At 37.2% G+C, this 22,729-nt stretch overlaps 1 protein-coding gene across 5 annotated transcripts in view; it reads right to left on the bottom strand.

The window, feature by feature from the left end:
• The window catches only part of LOC132311088 (cinnamoyl-CoA reductase 1-like), a 30,749-nt gene extending 8,817 nt beyond the window's left edge, over window positions 1-21,932 (bottom strand). Inside the window, exons 1-2 of one of the 5 annotated variants that reach the window (XM_059808814.1) lie at window positions 21,720-21,918; window positions 18,054-18,154 (exon numbers count right to left, since the gene is read on the bottom strand). In XM_059808814.1, coding sequence (XP_059664797.1) covers window positions 18,054-18,154; window positions 21,720-21,834 — 216 coding nt within the window. In that variant the 5' untranslated portion in view covers window positions 21,835-21,918. Of the gene's footprint in view, window positions 1-17,702; window positions 18,224-21,719 lie in introns of those variants that run through there. The other 4 variants (XM_059808812.1, XR_009482832.1, XM_059808813.1 and 1 more) reach the window with 4 other exon arrangements.
• Between the last annotated feature and the right edge of the window lie 797 nt (window positions 21,933-22,729).

The raw sequence follows: 22,729 nt of genomic DNA, 5'->3' as shown, positions 1-22,729 counted from the left end.
ATTCCTCTTCAGGGGGAGATTAGTAGTAAGGAAGAGGAACGGTTATGGATGGGAGAAAAGAGGTTATGGATTTCAGGTAAGGGGGAGGATTCAGCTGTTACAAAAAAAAAAAAGGGAACCTTTAGATACTCTTGATCCTGTGGAGACTGAGTTCGAGGAAAGAATAGGTGAAAGACCAGCCCACTTGTTCAAAGAAGTATATGTGAGAAGGAACAAGGATGCCACTGTAATTCCCCCTCCTTCTAACTCTAGTACCCCTCTTGATGATACTACCATGCCATCGGATGAACCTTCCACGATCAACTCTGAGGTATATGTTTCTGCTCCTTTAACTTCAACTTTAGATATTAATTCTAACCCTGTAACTTCTGTGGAGACTGTTGCCTTGAATCCACAAGTTGGTGATCAGGGTAGGAGGTATCCTCTTCGTGATTCTAAAGAACCTGATAGGTTGGGTTTCTCCAAATCTTCTACTAATGTTGTCTATCCCATCTCTGATTTTGTTTCCTATCACCATCTATATAAGACTCACCTAGCTTTTGCCCTTCAGTTGTCTTCTATATCTGTTCCTAGTCATTTTCAGGATGCCCTTGGAGATCCTAAGTGGAAGGCTAATATGGTAGAGGAAATGAAGGCTCTCCAAAAGAACTCTACTTGGGAGTTGGTCGAGTTACCTAAGGAAAAGAAGACACTGGGATGTAAGTGGGTGTTTACAGTGAAGTATAAGTCAGATGGGACAGATGAGAGGTACAAGGCTAGACTAGTTGCCAAGAGATACATCAAACTTATGGGATTGATTATCAAGACACCTTCACTCCTGTGGCCAAGATGAACACTGTTCGAGTTATACTCTCTCTTACAGTTAATCTGGACTGGCCATTACAACAGTTTGATGTGAAGAATGCCTTCCTTCATGGTGATTTGATAAAGGAGGTGTATATGGATCCTCCCTCAGGGTTTACACCTGAAGGAGGTAAGGTATGCAAGCTAAAGAAGGCTTTATACAGGTTGAAACAATCACGAAGAGCATGGTTTGTGTTAACCGCTGAATGTTGTACATTTTAGCCCCTTTAACTTGCATGTTTCATTCTCGTGATAGTAGTTTATTTGTGATTTTATATTATTTTATTATTTTTTATTTATTTCATGGCATTAATTGTAAAATCAGTCAAGACCAGTGATTCTGAGCTTTAAAAGATGACATTCCGTGGGACCGAGCAATGTTGAAGATCCAAGAATAATTAAACTCAGAAAATAGTCCAAAAGAAGCCACAAGTTGATGAGAATGGAAAGAAGAAGAAAAGGAAAAATCCTTCTCCAACAAGGAAACTTTCGCCAAAGGTGGTAACTTGAACCCGTTTTGATAATCTCGCTGTATCTCTCTCCTCAAGTGTCAAAATAGCTAAATTCCTGTGTAAGTTGAAAGGAAATTTGAAGAGCTATAATTTTGTATTTCACGAGGATTTCATAAAACAGTTGTTTACCTTGTCAAAATTGGGCTGGAAGTCCGTACCAATTTTGGAGTCCCTTTTTGGCAGAATTTCTATATATGTCTTTTATGTGAAAAAGGGAACTTAAGGGCTGATCTTCTCTTATTTAAAGGGAGTTCTCTACATCGTTAGAGCATCATACAAAGGAGCTTGAGGCTAAGATCAGAGGAGAAGCATTCAGAAGAAAGAAGGGATCAATCCATGGCGGTGAAGATGTCTTCCTCAACCATGAAGAATTCCACTCTAGTCATGCTTGGCTAAAAGCTTTGCTAGGGTTGTGATGTGGCGAACAATTATTATCATGCATGATTGTGTGATCTATAAGATTTTTAATTGACTTTTTAATAAGAATCGGTTTTAAAGTTTTAATTCAATTACAAATATTTTTCTATCTTGTCTTAGATATTTGAATCTTGTGATTGAACACAACTCATTCACTTCTTGTAGTTGTGAATGAGATGATTACACAATGGTATTTCTCTGAATATAATAGATATTTGAATCTTGTGATTGAACACAACTCATTCACTTCTTGTAGTTGTGAATGAGATGATTACACAATGGTATTTCTCTGAATATAATGTTAGAGATTTGATGGATTATGTCTAGAAAAGATAGACCATGCTACACCCTAGAGTAAAGTAGTTAGGTAGATGGTTTATGTCAATCAAAGATAGTCCATGCTTAACTTTAAATTATATTATTTTCTAGCTGAATTAATATATGCTTGTAGCCATGATTAATTCCCTATGCATGTTATATGATATATCTCCAATAAATTGATGAATTAACTGGTGGTGCGACGTTAGTGGTGAAGTCATTCCCCTAGTCCTCTCTCTCTATTTTCTACATCCTGTTTAATCATTGTTCTCATTTTATTTTTCTACTTAGTTAATTTAGAATAAATCATCACAATCTGATTATCTTACTTACAAGTTAATTTGGAATTTAAGAAATCTGTTGACAAACTTATTTTACACAAGTTCATTGGGTACGACACCCTTACATGTAAGCCATATTTGCAAAGATTCGTGCATTTGCTAGTGGTACATATAAATTTTACAACAAGTTTTTAGTGCCGTTGCTGGGGATTTGCTTTAGTTCTTTACAGATTATATTAAATTCTACAATTAATTTCAATTAGGATCTTAGTCTAAGATTTTATTTTATTTTATTTTATTTATTTGACTCTATTGACTATTTCAGGTGGAAGACATTCTTTGTCACTTCCTAAGCTTCCGTTAGACCCAGAAATTGAAAGGACTCTCAGAAACTTGAAGAAAAATTTTGGAGGCCTTGAAAAGGAAAAGATGGCGGATGATCAAGAGAACCTTAGGGAGTTGCAAGTTAAAGGAGTAGATCCACCAACTACAGAAGCAATTCGCTGTTTAAAGGATCACTATGAACCAAGTGCATATAACTCTTCATCTGCAATTCAGTATCCTCAAGTGAGGGCCCCTCACTACGAAATTAAGGCCAGTGCTCTTCAGTTACTGCCTTCTTTTTACGGCCCATCAAAAGAGGATCCATACCGGCACTTGGATGACTTTGCAGAGGTGTGCAGAGCAATAAAGATCCAGAGGTTTAACGATGATGTGCTCAAGCTACACCTTTTTCTCCTTTTCATTGAAGGACAAGGCGAAAGACTGGGTTAATTCCTTGCCAGCAAACTCCATCACTACATGGGCTGAGTTGCAACAAAAGTTTTTGAACAAGTACTTCCCCATTGTAAGAACAACTCAATATCGAGATGTTAGTACTCGTTTTGCTCAAGGGCCTGACGAGCCTTTTCATGAGGCTTGGGAAAGATTCAGAGACCTCATTTGGAAGTGTCCTCATCATGACATGCCAAAATGGCAGCTTGTCAACTTCTTTCATAAAGGGCTCAATGAGGCACAAAGGTATATGGTTAATGCCTCTTGTGGTGGAAATTTTATGTTGAAGAGTGTAGACGAAGCATGGCAACTGTTCAAAAATATATCGGATAATTCTACACAACATGTCTTACCTCCAGTAGCAAGACCTCCTTCTATATTGAGGAGAGCAAAAAGTGTGAATGAAGCAGGAATAAATCAAGGGCAAGTGAGCCAAATGGAGGTATTAACCAAGAGGATGGATCAATTGATGACTTCACAGTCAAATTTTACTCCTCATTCGACTGATGCTCAAGGCTTTGAAGTGTGCTCTTTCTGTTCCAGTCCAACTCACCACGTGTCCATTTGTCCAAGTGCAGCTCAGTATTCAGAAATTTCATAAGAGCAAGTTAATGCTGCCTATGGAAGGCCCAAAGGTAATATGTTTTCAAACACTTACAATCCGGCTTGGAGAAACCATCCAAAGTTCTCATGGAGAAATCCAGCCACAAGGACATCAGCTCCTCCACCTCAAGTACCTTAGGTACAAGGCAATTTTCAATCTCAAGTTCAGACTCCTATGAATGCCTTCAGTCAACCTCAACAATTCTTATCAATGGTTGAGGCAATGATGGCAAAGCAGTTAGAGCCAACTAATCAACTTGTGCAGTCTCATTCTCAATCTCTTGCCAAGTTAGAGACTTAAGTTGGCCAACTAGCCCAAGCCTTGAATCGAAGAGAGGATGGCAAGCTTCCTAGTCAACCAATGGCTAATCCAAGAGGTGTGCATATAATTAATGACATTACTGGCCAAGAAGTCCACCATAAACAAGTGCACGCAATTACTACTCTAAGAAGTGGTAAGAGGGTTGAAACCAAGGTGGAAGAAGGGGAAGCCAAGAAGGATGAAAATTGAAAGAAAAGGCTTGAAAAGAAAAAGGAACGTAATGAAAAAGCACAAGAAGCACCTCCAACTACTGAGCGATCTCTTGAGCAAAGTCATACGGTTGTGCCATTCCCTCAGAGACTACAAGAAACATTAAAGACATCAAAGCAAGCAAGCAAATTTCAGGACATAATGGAAATATTCAAGCAGGTGAAGATAAATCTCCCATTGCTTGATGCAATTCAGCAAATTCCAGCTTTCGCCAAATTTCTGAAAGATTCGTGTACTCAGAAGAGGCGTTCGAATAGTCATGTTCCTAAGAAGGTGCTACTAACTGAGCAAGTCAGTTCCATAATCCAGTAATGCACTGGCAAAAAATTCAAAGATCCAGGCGCTCTAACAATTTCATGCACAATAGGGAATCATCAAGTAGAGCGAGCTCTCCTAGATTTGGGTGCAAGTGTAAATCTTCTTCCTTATTCGATTTACTTGCAACTCGGATTAGGAGAATTGAAGTCTACCTCAATTATTCTCCAATTGGCAGATAGGTCAACCAAGCAGCCTCGTTAGGGCTGCAAATGAACCGAGCCGAGCCAAGCCGAGCCGAGCCGAGCTTTGGCTTGCTCGGGCTCGGCTCATCAACTCCAGAGAAGTGCTCGACCTCGGGCTCGACTCGGTAGAGATTTGACGAGCTCGGGCTCGGCTCGGTTCAGGATCGTTACATATTCAACAAGCATAAATCAGCACAAATCACCTGTTATTGGCTCGATTTTGGATCCTTACATATTCAACAAGCATGGATCTTTGGCCGAAAAGAAATACTTCCAATCCCTATTTCTGACAGAAAAGTAAAAGAAAAAATATGGAACATATTTTTAAAATTATATAAAAAATTAAAACTTTTATCAGACTCAATCTACCTATATTTTGAACTGCTACTCTAAGATCAGTTAGAGAGAGAGAGAGAGACTGATCTATGTCGCAAGAAGAGGGCTGCCAGCGAGATGGGGCAGAGGAGCTGAAAAAGAAGATGTGTCGCAGCCGCTGTACGCTTTTACTTCTTCTAGGTCTTATTTGCAGATAGGTCTTTTCTCTCTTTAACTTTATAAATTAACGTTTGAGATGTATTAAATTTCAAGGGATGAGATTAAATCTTGTTTGCATAATGGGCTAATGAATTATAACTTTTTGGGCCTTTATTAATAAAATTACGTGAGTTGGGCCAAGTTTATATGGGCTAAACCTTTTTAAACTTAGAATGATAATACAAATGGACCATTAACTTAACGAGTTTGTTTACGAGCCTAACAAGCCAAGCTCAATGTTGCTCAAGCTCGGCTTGTTTACTAAATGAGCCTGAAAATTGAGCTTGAGCTCGGCTCGTTTACTAAATGAACGAGCCCGAGACGAGCTTTTAACGAGCCGAGCCCGAACTGTTCATGAACAGCTCGACTCATTTGCATCCCTAAGCCTCGTGGTGTTATCGAAGATATGATCATCAAAGTAGATAAATTAGACTTCCCAGTAAGACTTTATTGTGCTAGATACCAAGCCAGTTCCGGAGCCAAGGAGGCACATTCCAGTGATCCTTGGTCGTTCTTTCTTTGCGACAGCAAATGCAAGCATAAATTGTAGGACTGGCGTCATGGACTTATCTTTTGGCAATATGAAGGTGTGCTTAAATATTTTCAATACCAGTGTGCCCTTCAGATGATAATGGTTGTTTTCTTGTCAATGCCATCGATGAATGTGTTGAAGAGATGGCCCCATTTGCCTTGAAAAAAGATCCACTAAAAACATGCTTATCTTACTTTAATACCGAGTCATTTGATGTTGATAAAAATATTGAAGAGGTGAATGCCATGCTTGATATGGCGAGTATGCACAACATTCTACCATGGAAGATTCCTATTGAGCCACTTCCACAATTGTCAAGTAAACCACCTATACCATCTTTGGAGTCTCCACCAGAGCTCGTGCTAAAGCAGCTACCCTCTCATCTAAACTATGCATTTCTTAGGCATAAAGTACTCTTCCGGTAATTATTTCAGCAGAGCTATCAGACATACAAGAGGAGAAATTACTAGAGGTACTAGCCACCCATCGAGAAGCTATTGGCTGGAGTGTGGCTGATCTAAAAGGGATTGATCCCACGGTATGTATGCATTGGATTTTCTTAGAAGATGACTCCAAACCTTCGCGAGAAGCACAGAGGCGGTTAAATCCAAATATGAAAGAGGTGGTGAAAAATGAAGTAGTCAAGCTACTTGATGCAGGCATTATTTACCCAATTTCAGACAATCAGTGGGTAAGCCCGATTCAAGTGGTTCCAAAGAAATTTGGGATTACTGTGGTGAAAAATTCTGAAGGTATTTTACTTCCCCAACGCACCACTACAGGTTGGCTAGTGTGTATAGATCACTGCAAATTGAATTCCAAGACACGGAAGGATCACTTTCCTCCCCCCTTTATTGATCAAATTTTGGAGAGACTGGCAGGGAAGAGTTTTTATTGCTTCTTAGACGGGTATTCTGGATATAATCAAGTTACCATTCATCCAGACGATCACGAGAAGACAACTTTCACCTGCCCATATGGTACTTTTGCCTACCGCCATATGCCTTTCGGACTCTGTAATGCACTAACCACTTTTCAGAGGTGCATGATGGCTATTTTCTCAGATACGATTAAAAACTTTCTAGAAGTCTTCATGGATGACTTCTCGGTGTTTGGGTCGTCATTCAATAATTGCTTGGAGAATTTAGTGCTTGTTCTTCAACAATGTAAAGAAAAGAATCTAATCTTGAGTTAGGAGAAAAGTCACTTCATGGTGCAAGAAGGAATTGTCCTTAGCCATATAATATCCAAGAGAGGAATTGAAGTGGACAAAGCTAAGGTGGATCCTATAGCTAATCTTCCTCCCCCATCATGGATGAGATAGGTGCGATCATTCCTCGGCCATGCAGGATTTTATAGACGTTTTATCAAAGACTTCAGTAAACTCGCAAGGCCGTTATGCAATTTATTGGGCAAAGACGTTCCTTTTCACTTTGATGAAAAGTGTCTAAAGGCATTTGAGCAACTTCGCTCTTTACTATCTTCCGCACCCATTATGCACGCTCCAGATAGGTCTCTTCCTTTTGAGATTATGTGTGATGCATCAAACTATACAGTGGGCGCCGTCTTGGGTCAGAGAATGGAGAAATTGCCTAGAGTAATTTAGTATGCAAGCAAGATCTTTACAGAGGCACAATTAAACTATACCACAACTGAAAAGGAATTATTGGGGGTGGTCTTTGCTTTGGATAAGTTTCGCTCTTATTTGTTGGGTTCCAAAGTTGTGTTTTCTGACCATACAGCTCTCCGATATTTGCTCAACAAAAAGGACAACAAGCCAAAGTTGATTAGGTGGATTCTATTGCTACAAGAATTCAACCTCGAAATCAAGGACAAGAAGGGTTCAGAAAATGTGGTGGGAGACCACTTATCCAGAATTTTGGTAGATTCATCTTGCACTCTTCCATTACATGATTCATTCCTAGATGAGCAGTTATTTCAACTTCAGAAGGAGAATCCACCATGGTATGCTGATATTATGAACTAGAAGGCATCCAGAAGAATTCCGTCTAATTGGACCAAACAGGATAAAGATAGGTTCTTCTCCCAAGTGAAATTTTATCATTGGGAAGATCCACAATATACAAGTACTGCTCAAACCAAATTATCCGTCGCTGTGTACCAGATAATGAAATTCCAAGTGTTCTGAAATTTTGTCACACGCTTGCTTGTGGTGGCCATTTCAGTGGAAAGAAGACGGCAGCAAAGGTCCTTCAGAGTGGGTTAATTTGGCCTTCCTTGTTCAAAGACGCTCACAAGTTTGCCAAGGCCTGTGATCGATGTCAACGATTGGGCACCATTACAAAAAGAGACATGATGCCTCTCTCCCCAATTCTGGTTATTGAAATTTTTTATGTGTGGGGCATTGATTTCATAAGGCATTCCCGATGTCAAATGGCAAGGAGTATATTTTGGTAGGGGTGGATTACGTCTCCAAATAGGTAGAAGTAGTGGCAACACCGACAAATGATCACAAGGTGGTGGTCCAATTTCTTCAAAGCAATATTTTCAGTCGGTTCGGAATGCCAAGGGCAATAATCAGCGATGGTGGAAAGCATTTCTGGAATCGCTTTCTTCGAGCCTTATTTCAGAAATATTCCATCTCTCACAAGGTAGCTACTCCTTACCACCCTCAGACAAGCGGTCAAGTAGAGATTTGAAATCGCGAGATCAAACATATCCTTGAGAAGACTATTCGACACGGATCAAAAGGATTGGTCATTGCACCTCAATGATGCTTTATAGGCACATCGCACTGCATTCAAGACACCAATTGGGATGTCGCTATACTGCTTGGTCTTCGGGAAAGCATGTCACTTACCTGTGGAATTGGAGCATAAAGCTTTTTGGGCCGTGAAAAAATTGAACTTTGACATGAGTCAAGTTGGGGCCAAAAGGAAATTGCAGCTAAGTGAATTAGAAGAACTTCGCAATGAAGCTTATAAAAGCGCAAGAATTTACAAAGCTAGAACCAAAGCGTTTCATGATAAGCACATTATGATGAAATCTTTCGAGCCAGGTAACAAGGTCTGGTTATTCAACTCCAAGCTGAAGCTATTTCCGAGGAAATTGCGCTCAAGATGGGATGGTCCATATCAAGTTCAAACGGTAACCCCTCACGGGGCTATCACCATTTTTTACCCGATAAAAGGTAAGACAATCCAAGTAAATGGTCAAAGGTTGAAGTTGTGTATTGAAGATTTTGTGCCTATGGAAGGAGTTGAATCCGTCAATTTGACAAATCCCATTTACTCCACCTAATCATCTAAGTACCACATCGCCTTCCAACGTTAAATGTAGGAATTGTAGATAGGATTTTCATTTATTTATTTTTTCTCTTTAATTTCATCTTTTGTTTTAGTAGATTAGGAGGATTTAATTTGTTTTGTAGGATTTTTAGTTACTTGTGCAGGATAGAAGTTGTGCAATGATGAATGCGCCGTGTTTGTTTAGAGGAAAATAAAAAATTCCATGGCATACAAAGTTGGGTGATAATGGCCCCATTAAGCCGACGATGTTAACACTCAGGCTAAAATAAAATTAAAAAAGGGTTGATTGGATCAGAATAGGGCATTTTTTGGGCCAAAACGTTGACCAACGGTGGTTTGCACCGCGTAGATCTCGAAAGAAATACCCAAAATCAAAAAAAAATTCATCCAAAACGGACCAACGATGACAAAGTTATAGTCATTTGAAGTTCGCCATCTTTAAAAAAAAAAATTTTAAATTGGGCCGGCAAAAGTCCGGGCCAATGATCGCCCGGCCCACAGGGCGATTTTTTTTTTCGGAGCAAGTTAGCACCGGGCGACCATCACCCAGTGGCGACAAACAGGTACAGCAGCTTCAGCGCAAGGCGAATGATCGCCCGGTAAGGCGCCTACCATCACCCAGCGAAAGACATTTCCGACAGATCGCCCGGCTCAACAGCGACAGTCGCCCAAGGCGACGCGGCAAACCAGGTACTAGGCGACAGTCACCCGACAAGGAGGCAACAATCGCCTGGCAAGGCGGCGGCCATTGCCCGGCCAAATTTTTTTTTCGTCGACCACATGGCAAATGCAGCAAACCAGGGCGATCATTCGCCTGGCCTCACGGCGACCGTCGCCCGGGTTGTCTGTAAAGGCTTCGAATAAAAAAGAGTTAGGCTTCGGTGGCAGATTGTTTCTTTTATCTCTCAACCATCTCTCTCCTATTCCTAAACTAACACATTGCCTATCATCACCCATTATATAATTCATCATTAAATCCCATTATTCCATTCTTAAATTCCTAAACCCACTTCAAAATTCCATCATTCCATATTACCAAATTCAATAAATTTCCTCTCCACTCCTACCTTTTTCCTCCATCCATCTCTACATAATCCACCACCAAATTACTTCCATCTTACCATAATCTATTATCACCACACAATCACCACATAATCACCACCTTTCCTACCCTATTATATTAGAATAATTCCTACCCATGGAAGAGGTTGCCGCTGATGACATTGTTAAGCACCTCTTTAATTACTTGGTGGGTGAGGTGACCCATATCCGAGCTGAAGTTCAAGAAATTTGTCAGGAACAGAGGATGATTCGTCAGAATCAAAGATCAATGATGGACATGATGCGCGCACTTATGACTCATAACGGGCTTAATCCCGATGCTCCGCCTCCTCCATTTTAGCTATCCAGTCGGGTGCTTTCATTCTTTATTTTTATTTTCATTTTAGTTATTATTTTTCTTACTTTTGATTTTTGCCTAGTGAGGACATTGTCCATTTCAAGTTTAGGGGCACAGAGTCTACTCTAGATATATATTTTTTAAAAAAAAATTAAATTAAAATTTAAAAAAAAAAAAAATCAATTCTTTTTCTTTGGCATATTGACTTTAATTCAAGTATTTGAGAATTGTTGGGGGGATTACGACACTTAAGTAATTTTTAAAATTCTTTTCTAAGATCGTCTTGAATCCCTAGTATTTGTGCTTTATCTTATATGGGTTCCATTATCTAGTATGATAGGAATTTTAGTAATTGTCGGTCCCTGATGGATTTCACATGCACATTAGAATTTTATCTATGGGTAGTTGTATTTTTGGTTGAATTCTGAAGACTATGATGAATATGAATCGGTGAACTTTGAAGGTTATTACTATGGCATATATATATATATATATATATATATATATATATATATATATAATAAAAATAAAATAAAAATAAAAAAGAAAGAAGAAGAAGAAATTGAAATAAGTTGATTTGGTTCGTCTAGGTTTGTAGCCTAATTGACTTGAGCAATTAAGTCTTTAGGGATATTTTTACACCTAATGCCCTAAGACTGTCTGGTCTGGGAGTCATTGGCTGAAAACTTGTTATATAAGTCTTCTAGAAAGCTTAATAGACCGGACATTGCACAACCAATCAAATAAGAGGATGGAACCATTTCTTCTGACTCTTTTTCAAATTTGATAAATGTTGGTTGATCGTATATTCATTATAGGTTATACAATGTGTGTGAAAATATATATATATATATATATATATATATATATATATATATATATATATATATATGTATATACATATATTTTTTTTGCCATAAAAAGATAACTTGAGAAGGGATCTGAGGAATTGAAGTTATAGAAGTTGGGTTCAATTGAAAAGACATTACTATATAGGTGATTTGCTAGTTCACAAATTTCACAACATTGGGGATTGATCTTGCCATTATTCTTGTTACATAAGTGTGTGGGAAATATTGGGATGAAGTATGAAAATAGAGGCTAAAGAGTATTCTCAGTTGACAACTTTTAAAGTACCTTTGTGTAGTCTTTCATTATTGTGATGATATGAGAATAAGTTGATTGCTGAAGGATTGAATTGTTTTGTATGTTTGTGGGTATCATCTCTGAAAACCCTCACGAAACTTCACTCATCCACTAGGGGTAACCGAGGGATTTAAAAGGCTTGTTGCATATGCTAAATGCAATCGTGATTCCCACAAAAGCGACATTTATGTTTTCTTTAGTTTTATTGCTATGAGACTAGCAATATGTAAGTTTGGGGGTGTGTTAGGTGCTGAATGTTGTATATTTTAGCCCCTTTAACTTGCATGTTTTATTCTCATAATAGTAGTTTATTTGTGATTTTACATTATTTTATTGTTTTTTATTTATTTCAGGGTATTAATTGTAAAATCAGTCAAGACCTGATTCCGAGCTTTAAAAGATGACATTTCATGGGACCGAGCAATGTTGAAGATCCAAGTCTAATTAAACTTAGAAAAAAGTCCAAAAGAAACCACAAGTTGATAAGAATGGAAAGAAGAAGAAAAGGAAAAATCCTTCTCCAACAAGGAAACTTCCGCCAAAGTTGGTAACTTGAACCCGTTTTGGTAATCTGGCTGTATCTCTCTCCTCGAGTGTCAAAACAGCTAAATTCCTGCGCGAGTTGAAAGGAAATTCGAAGAGCTACAATTTTGTATTTCACAAGGATTTCATAAAACAGCTATTTACCTTGTCAAATTTGGGCTGGAAGTCTGTACAAATTTTGGAGTCCTTGTTTGGCAGAATTTCCATATATGCCTTTTATGTGAAATGAGAACTTTAGGGTTGATCTTCTCTTATTTAAAGGGAGTTCTCTACATCGTTAGAGCATCATACAGAGGAGCTTGAGGCTGAGATCAGAGGAGAAGCATTCAGAAGAAAGAAGGGATCAATCCATGGCGGTGAAAATATCTTCCTCAACCATGAAGAATTCCACTCTAGTCATGCTTAGCTAAACGCTTTGTTAGGGTTGTGATGTAGCCCTAGCTTAGAACTACTGGTTTGATTGTATTTATTTATTGGAGAACAATTATTATCATGCATGATTGTGTAATCTATAGGATTTTTAATTGACTTTTCAATAAGAATCAGTTTTAAAGTTTTAATTCAATTACAAATAATTTTCTATCTTGTCTTAGATATTTGAATCTTGTGATTGAACACAACTCATTCACTTCTTGTAGTTATGAATGAGATGATTACATAATGGTATTTCTCTGAATATAATGTTAGAAATTTGATAGATTATACCTAGAAAAGATAGACCATGCTACACCCTAGAGTAAAGTAGTTAGGTAGATGGTTTATGCCAATCGAAGATAGTCCATGCTTAACTTTAAATTATATTATTTTCTAGCTGAATTAATATGTGCTTGTAGCCATGATTAATTCCCTATGCATGTTATATGATATATCTCCAATAAATTGATATAATTAATTGGTGGTGCGACGTTAGTGGTGAAGTCATTTCCCTAGTCCTCTCTCTCTATTTTCTACATCCTATTTAATTATTATTCTCATTTTATTTTTCTACTTAGTTAATTTAGAATAAATCATCACAATCTAATTATCCTACTTTCAAGTTAATTTGGAATTTAAGAAATCTGTTGACAAACTTATTTTACACAAGTCCCTTGGGTACGACACCCTAACAAGTAAGCCCTATCTGCAAAGATTCGTGCACTTGCGAGTGGTACATACAAATTTCACAAAAGTTTGGCAGGTTGGGCTACTCAATGAAGGAGTGTGGTTTTAAGCAAGCTTTGGCAGATCACACTCTCTTTTATAAGAGGGATGGTGATGATATTACTTTGCTTATCATTTATGTGGATGACATGATTGTTACAGGTAGCAACACCAATGAGATAGAGAAGCTTCGAAGCTATTTGGCCAAGGAATTTGAAATGAAGGACTTGGGGTTCTGAAATACTTTCTGGGCAATGAAGTGTCTCAGTCCAAGCAAGGACTTTTTCTCTCTCAATGAAAGTATACATTAAATCTCTTGGCTGAAACTGGTAACTCTACGTGTGTTCCTATAGACACTCGTATTGAATAAATCATGGTTTAGCTGTCTATCCTGATCAGATTCCGACAAACAAGGAGAGATATTAGAGACTAGTAAGGAAGTTGATCTATCTGACTCACACTAGACCTGACTTGTTATATGCAATTAGTGTTGTGAGTCAATTCATGCACAATCCGAGTGACCGACACATGAATGCAGTGAATCGTATCTTGGCTTATCTAAAGTCCTCTCCAAGTAAAGGTATTATGTTCTCTAAGCATGGACAACTAGACATTGTGGGTTATACATATTCTGATTTTGCGGGAGCCAAGTTGGATAGGAAGTCTACTTCAGGGTATGTGTCATTCTTTGGAGGCAATTTGGTGACCTAGAGGAGTAAGAAACGGAATGTGGTATTGTTGTCTAGTGCAGAAGCTAAATACCGTGCTCTTCATCATTCAATTACGAAGCTTACTTGGTTGAAGATTCTCTTAAGTGAGCTTAGGTTTGGTCCAAAGAAACCTATGTTGCTTTTTTGTGATAATACGGCAACTATTGATATTGCTAATAATCCAGTGCAACACGATCAAACTAAGCATATTGAACTTGACCGAAACTACATCAAGGATAACCTGGATTCTGGTATGATAGAGGTTCCTTACATTAAGAGTGCGGACCAGCTGGCCAATATGATGACTCATGGTGTTACTAGGGGTCCGTTTCATACATCACTATCACAGTCGGGCATGTGCGATATCTATGCACCAACTTGAGGGGGATAGTTAGCGTGTACAGCTGTATAAATATCTACATCTCTAGGTTTTTTCTTTATTTATCTAGAAGTTAATGTATTAGCTGTCAATTTAATTGTAAAGTTAACTTACCTTAAATAGGTCTACGTATTCTGTATAAATACCCTTAAGATATAGGAAAGTAAGAAATTTAGTCAGCCATTTGTCAATTAAAACCAAAGATGAAGTTCATTCCATTTTTCAAACTTTCCATAGGATGATATGTACTATTTGGTTGTCCCCTCAAAATCCTTTGATCTGATAATGGAGAAGAGTTTATGTATGGTGGTCTTGCCTCCTTTTTTGCTGATAACGGGATTGTCCATCAAACCTCTTGTGTCTATACACCACAACAGAATGGTGTAGCTGAAAGAAAACATTGTCATATTACGGAGGTGACCCGTTCTTTTCTAATTGGGATGGGAGTGCCTAAAAGTTGTTGGGCTGATGCAACCTTAACAGCTACATACCTTATCAATCGTATGCCTTCTAAGGTTCTTGGCTGTTAATCCCCCTTCTCTGTCTTACACCATCACACTGCCTTGTTTACTGTCCCTCCAAAAGTGTTTGGTTGTGTTTGTTACGTTCACATTCATCATCGCAAGGACAAAATGGACCCTAAGGCAATCCGATGTGCCTTCCTTGGATACTCCGCCACTCAGAAAGGGTATCTGTGTTATAACCCTACCACTCTTCGTCGCTTGTCTGATGTTACATTCTTTGAGTCTGTTCCTTGTTTTTTCCACTGCTCGGGATTCTCTACAGGGGGAGACTATTATACAGGTGGAGAATCCGTTGTCCATTTAGAGGGAATGCCCCCTTCCTTTGCCTATTCCCATTCAGGGGGAGGTTCCTATTCAGGGAAAGCTTCTTAGTGAGGTGCCTATGTCTAGTCCTCCTAACACTAATGATTTGCAGCAGGGAAAGCAACCAATTGTCTACACTAAGAGGGCAAAACAAGTCATTGACTCACCCTAGGGCCAAGAAGTCTCCCTCGATCTAGGTAATTCCTTAGTTGACATTGATACTCCTGATTCTTTTCCCAATAGCATTCATGTTGATCTTGATGTCCCTATTGCCTATCGTAAGGGTGGTTGTAGTTGTATAAAACATCCCATATCTCATTTTGTATCCTATGATCCTATATCTCAGTTTGTATCCTATGATCCTATATCTCCTCTGTATATGTTCCTTCTAGTGTTTCGGGGGAAGAAAACCATGCTTGAAGAAATGAAGGCCCTTGAGAAGAATGGTACTTGGGATATTGTTCCATGACCTAGTGGTAAGAAACCAATAGGCTGCAAATGGGTCTACACAATAAAGTATCATGCAGACGGAACAATTGAGAGATATAAAGCTCGATTAGTTGTTAAGGGCCTCACTCAAACCTATGGAATTGATTATCTAGAAACATTTGCTCCAGTTGCCAAGATGAACTCTATACGTGCTCTTCTTTCTTTGGCAGCTAATTTGAATTAGCCCTTACATCAACTGGATGTAAAGAATGCTTTCCTTCATTATGACTTGGAGGAAGAGGTGTATATGGCTATGCCACCAGGGTCTAAGCTTGCAAATGGTCAAAATTTAATGTGCAAGCTAAATAAAGCCTTGTATAGATTAAACCAGTCGCCACGTGCTTGGTTTAAGAGGTTCAACACTGTTGTGAAAAGAGTAGGGTACACACAGAGTAAGGCAAATTATAGTCTCTTCATCAAGAAGCACCAGGGTTGCACCCCTGCCCTTATTGTATATGTTAATGATATTGTTATCACTGGAAATGATCCAGATGAGATTCGTCGAATGAAGTCAATCTAGGGGCAGAGTTCGAGGTTAAAGACCTCGGATCATTGAGATACTTTCTTGGCATCAAGGTGTACAGATCGAAGAAAGGGGTGTTCATTTCTCAACGGAAGTATGTGTTAGATTTGTTGACTAAAACAGGCAAGCTTGGAGCTAGACCTATTAATATTCCCATTAAGCAGAACCATAGGCTTAATGATGTAGATGGAGACCCATTAGATGATGTGGGAAGATTTCAGCGATTGATTAGGAGACTAATTTACTTATCTCTCAAACGCCCATATATTGCCTACGTTGTTAGTGTGATTAGTCAGTTTATGCATGTTCCACGCACACCTCACCTTGAGGCAGCTCATCATGTTCGTCGCTACCTCAAGGGTTCACCTAGTAAGGGGATATTGTTTCGCAGCCATGGCTACTTGCATGTTGAAGCCTATACTGATGCTGATTGGGCAGGGTCTGTGACAAATCGACAATCTACTTCAGGATATTGCACATTTGTTGGAGGTAATCTTGTTTTATGGTGAAGCAAGAAACAGTTTGTAGTAGCTAGATCTAATGCAGAGGCTGAGTTCAGATCCATGGCACGGCACATGGAGTTTGTGAGTTGTTATGGCTACGTACGATGTTGGGTAAGTTTGGTTATCCTATTCGCGAGTCAATGAAGTTGTATTGTGACAACAAGGCTGCTATTAGCTTTGCCCACAATCCAGTTCAACATAACAAAACAATGCACATTGAAGTCGATCGACACTTGATCAAGGAAAAGTTTCGTCTTAGGCTGATTTGTACTCCATACGTCAGCACACATGATCAGGTTGCTGATGTTTTGACTAAGGGTGTGAGCAACACTTGCTTGCAAAATATTTTAGTCAAGCTGGGCATGATAGATATCTTTGCACCAGCTCGAGGGGGAGTGTTGTCAGGGGCTTATTTGTTATTACTTATATAATGTTGGGGCTTATGTGTAATTTCTAAAACTTGTTATTATAAATAGAATGTGGTGGAAGGATGAAAGTATTCTTTCATTCTTTCTCTCTTTCCCCATCTCTCTCTCTCTCTCTCTCATCCGCTTTCTTCTCTTTTTCTTCTTCTTTTTTATCACTTACTCTTGATTTGATTACATCTTAAAGTCAACATTACCCTTGGGTATGAAACCTTTAGTTCAACACATACCCAACACATGTAAGGAGATAACACCAGCTCACCATCCCCTTTGGACTGCCCAAGATACACGCTTGCATGGGGGCACAGAGCTAATCAAGGGATGACACTGCTGGTCAGTCCTAGTTGTCACCACCATGCCAAACATGCCCAACCAATCCTAAAGCCGAGGCTACCATCTGGAGGTATAGCAACAAAAAGCACCAGATCTTAAGGTTCTATGCACCTTTCTCCCAACCCAGCCTAGAGTCAGGGTGCTTCAAGGTATCAGAACAAAGAGTCAAGCCCCAATCAGGACTGACTGTTCAAGTATATATAAAGAGGGAGGTCTAGGAAATAAAGCAGCAAAAGGTATTTGCCTTGTCCCCTATGGAATCCCCAAAGAACACCATGTGGGATTGAGTGATTACGTGGCAACCCATCAGAATTGTAAAATGTAAACAAAGGTCCAAATGCTGATGCCAGTTGATTCAATTGAATGGACTGACTGCAGAAATTTCTGACCAGAGAGGAGCTGTTTCCTTGGGCATTCATAATATTAAAAATAGGTTATCCATTGATTCAGAACCAAAATAAGTGCTATACTGCCAAAAAGTCTGGTTCTAATAAAGAAGTTATATCAAGATGTATTCTTGCCTCGGGATTTGGCACACTGCTATCAGGAACTGGACTGGCAACATGGAACACTCCACTGCATCCTATGAAGGCTACAGAAAGAGAGTTGTAATCAAGCAGATCTGCCATAAAGAATTTCAAATTCTCAGGCGCTTTCTCAAGTTTCTTCAAATGAGCATACCTGTCACCACCTATAAGTTACAACAGAGGAATTTACAAGAAACTTCACCAAAATATTTCAGCTAAAAGGTTTTCTTTCTCCGTTTCCTTTTAGGATGACTAGCAAAATGAGCTTATTATAAGCGTGATGAGAAATGATTGTTAATTTTAATATACATACATACATACATACATACATACATACATACATACATATATATATTTTTATAATTTCGTTTTCTCACTGGTCAAAATATTGGTATACAGAGCAACTTTAAATATATATATATATATATATATATATATATATATATATAAAGTTGCTCTGTATACCAATATTTTGACCAGTGAGAAAACGAAATTATAAAAAGGATTACTTATATACCTAACACCATAACCACACAAGCATTCTTCTCATTCATTTTGTTTAGATTGTTTTCAATATTCCACCTGATGTTTTTGGCAATGAGAAATATATTAAATAAAGAGAAAAGAAGCAATGGAATAAATATTTTCTATTCAAAATTTCAAAAGCACATAAACAAAATATGTAATTCATACTTCAAATAGCAAAAGATAAATTTAGGGGACTATGAAAACAATTTTCAGTGCATTCAAATACACAACAAAGTGATGTTTAATAATAGTTAACAAGGGTTAGTCACTTCTTATAATTAGCAAATTAAACGATACAGAGAACAAAATGACAAGTGAATAGCAAGTAGCACATCGAAATCAGGTCTACATTTGAATGGACTTTGACATGGTCTATGCATGAAAGCAAAACAAAATATACACCTAGAGAGTGAGAAGTGGGCTTTCAAGAATGACCTGCTATTTGGGCCAAATCAGCCTAAACAGAATTTTCGTTTAAAAATAGATGATAACTGAAATGCACGTGTATGAGAGAAATGGAGAGGATTTAAGAGGACAGTAACCAACATTGCAGAAGCATGCCATGAGAAATAAAGGAAAAAATAACATGTAAATTTATAATATGCAACAGCACAGCATAAGCAGCATGGAGAAACAAAACGACAAAGAACACAATACGGAAACCTTAATGCTAAAGCTTATGCAAATGATAAAAAAGATTTCAGTTGTTCATCTATTAAATTGCTACCTACAGTTGACGCTCTATAAAAAATAAAAAAAAGTATTTTATATTATTAATTATTAGATTAGGAAATACATATGCACGTATATATCGTAAAAAAGTAATAGTAACATAAATCTATTAGAAATAAAGAAAAAGAATAGTAGTAAAGAGAATAGGAGGTGTCATATAATTTAGATTAGACAGTAAATTTTTTATGAAAAAAGTCCATCATGGTTGGAAATATGTATGAACGTCCCATTCTTAAACCCATATTTTCGTGAGAAATCTTGTTGTTAATAAATAAATAAATAATCGAGAAACTACGCAGTTAATGATTTATTAATTAATTAATTTTAAGTTTCCCTAGATTATTAATTATTAAAGTATAGACTGTAACACATCAAAGAAGAAGAAACCGTACCAGTTTTTGGACAAGCAGAAGACACATCTCTCTCTATCTCTATCTCGTTTTTGAAATACAATTGAATATGTTTTTTTTTTAAATCAACTAATTCAACTCTGAATTGTTGTGGACAATCCTAGAATTAGTAGAGTCGTAGCATTAGTTGATTGTGTAAGGACATGGGTTACAGAGAGACAACAAAGCACCAACAACAACAAAAACAACAAAGCACACATATGTAATCGTCATTGTCAACGACACCATTAATCGTGACTTGGACTACATTCTCCCCTCGCTTTCCAAGGTGATGAAAACGAATGCATATACAGTAATTTATGCACAAAGGAGGAAAGATTACATTGAAACACAGATGGGTCCATTATGCAACAAAAAAACACAGTGAACATGCTGCAGTTGGATAAAATATGTTATGGTGGTTATTATTATTATTTTTCCCTTCCAAAGTGGAAGAAGAGGTTTTATGAGAATTTATCAAATATATGAATAAAAAAGGAATCTAGCATAAAGGTTTTCAGTCAAAGAGGGTATCACATTAGAAATCGTACTGTTTAAACTTCAACTGTATTGAAGAAAGTTGAAGCAATGCATGAAATATTGAAGTTAAATAAATTTAAAAAGGTGTATTACATGTACCAGTCAATTGGAAGTCAATGCAGTTTTCAGACAGTATAATGTGTTGGCTTTCCACTTTCAAACAAAAAGCGAGAGATTTTGTAAAGTTAGATTTTGTTAGAGTACAATTGAAATTTGTCTGAAAAATAAATACCAAGATGCTTTAGTTACAATTGTCATTTTTTTGAAAAACGAAAATGAAACAAAGATAACAGTCATTTTTTTATAAAAAATGAAAAGATAAATTCTAATTTATTTAGAGAGGTTATTTAATTTAAATATATAATTGTCAATGTCAACTGTTACAAGATAATTCAATTTGAAGTAGAAGAGGTGCTTGGTACAAGAGATATTTGGTTTGAAACGTAACTCTTAGCCAAGAGTAAAGAGTTGGGTTGTTTTAATACGTATATATATTAGAAATACTTTCTTCAAAAAGAATAAATAAATAAAGGTAATAAAATGTATATAAAGAACGAAAAAGTTATAGACTGCTAATAGTAGTATAGATATAAATATAAATATAGATAGTTGTGGGTTAAAGGGAGGGATGGAATGGTACAATAACAAGATAAGTGAATGAGCATGGAGAAGATGTAACAAATTATACATTATATTATACGGTCACCACATTTTCTAGTTCCCTATACACAAGGTAATAAGACACTAGAGCAAACACATATATGTCCAATTCAGTGTCTATACTATATAGGTTGTGTCAAAATCGGTAGGTGTAGCATTTCTTATTGCAAAAGCTAGGCCACAGATCATTTCACCGGACTATAACTAGCAGTTCTGATGAAACCCATCCTCCTGGCATGGGCAAGAAACGTAGAATCAAGCACCTCATTATGAAAATTTTGGTTCCAAATTAAGAGAAATATGGGGAATCTTAACAATCTATATAAGAAAAAAGCCAAAATTTCTCTCCTTTTGAGAACAAAATTTGATTTATTAATAGAAAAAGTTAGTAGTAGTAGTACATAAATACATATACAATTTTCGAAACACTGTTATCCTTTGATTATCAAACAAGTACACTTATACAATTCTGTATATGAGAAAGAGCATAGCATTAGCAATACTTGGATTCTTCGATTTGGGCTTCATTATGTGAACAAATGTAAAGAACCCATATAACTAAGAAAAGAAAAACCCAGAAAAAATTAACAAATTTGAGCAAAAACCCAGAAACTACAAGGTCGCAACCTAATGCTTTGATTGATAATCCATTTAGCGCACAATAAACTAAGTGAAAAAAAAAAAAAAAAAAAAAAAAAACTTCATTGAAAACTTAATTGCTAAAAAGGAAATGAAATAAAGATTAAAATGAATTGATTGTATTTTAATAACGCGATGAAGATGAACAACTTAGAGATAAGAGACAGTTTACTTGGATCTCTGACGGTTCCATGAACAGTGTAGTTCTTGGAGAGAAGAAGCTTCACCAGCCACGAAGCTATGTACCCTCCAGCCCCTGTCACACACACCCTGCTCATCTCCGCCATTAACACAGAGTCAAACACACACACACCCTCTCTCGCGGACTTTGTCGTTCCTTTTAAATTGAATTTTTTTTTTTTTTTTTTTTTTTTTTTTTTGCATCTCTTTCGACATGCAACCCTTTTTAAAAACTAATTAGGAATTGGTCCTATTTTTAACATTTTCCGTTAGTCAGTCAATAAACAATTAACTTTTTGGCCCCAAAAGAAAAGAACAATTAACTTAAATGCCAAAACTTTTTGTCGATCAATCTCTTACTAAAGCCCCCTCAGTTTTTTCACATAAATAGGACTAATCTCTAATTCATGTTTTTTAAGAGGGCGGGATGGTCAAAACATAGGTGAAATTGTGGGATACAAGGAAAAAAAAAATACTTTTAAATTTTATTTTGAATATATGAAATCATTTTAAGAGGCAAAACTTCTCCGACTCCTCATTTTAACAAAACAAATACAGTATTATTTATAGTCTATTATATATTGAGATTTGAAATTTTGGCAACGGGGAAGATGGAAAGTTTTTAGTTTTCAGTTAGTGAGAGGAAAAAGGAAGCACCATATATATATATATTGCCTTTCCTTTTTTTTTCCCTTTCAATTATACCATGTCATAGAGTATTCATTCTTTTTTTTAACTCTATCATGGCTTAGCCAAATCAGATTCGAAGAGTTTTCGCGATTTCTCTTTCGCATTATCCATCATTACTCTTATGCTACGTTTGGTGTGCAAGAATGGAATGGAATAGAATGCCCATTCCAACCATTTCATTATTTGGTATGCAATTTAAAGCGGGAATGGCCATTCCATTGGAATAAAAATCCTTTCCTGAAAATGAAAATCCATTCCACAACTAAACCTATGTCCCAAGTAATTTTTTTAAAAAAATAAATTTCCCAAAAA

This window comes from Cornus florida, unplaced genomic scaffold, assembly GCF_030987335.1.
Source record: "Cornus florida cultivar Cherokee Brave unplaced genomic scaffold, ASM3098733v1 CherokeeBrave_3.0.0_Hap2_Chr06, whole genome shotgun sequence".
Taxonomy (NCBI): domain Eukaryota; kingdom Viridiplantae; phylum Streptophyta; class Magnoliopsida; order Cornales; family Cornaceae; genus Cornus; species Cornus florida.
The sequence above is the reverse complement of the archived record's forward strand: the minus strand, read 5'-3'. Positions and strand labels throughout refer to the sequence as shown.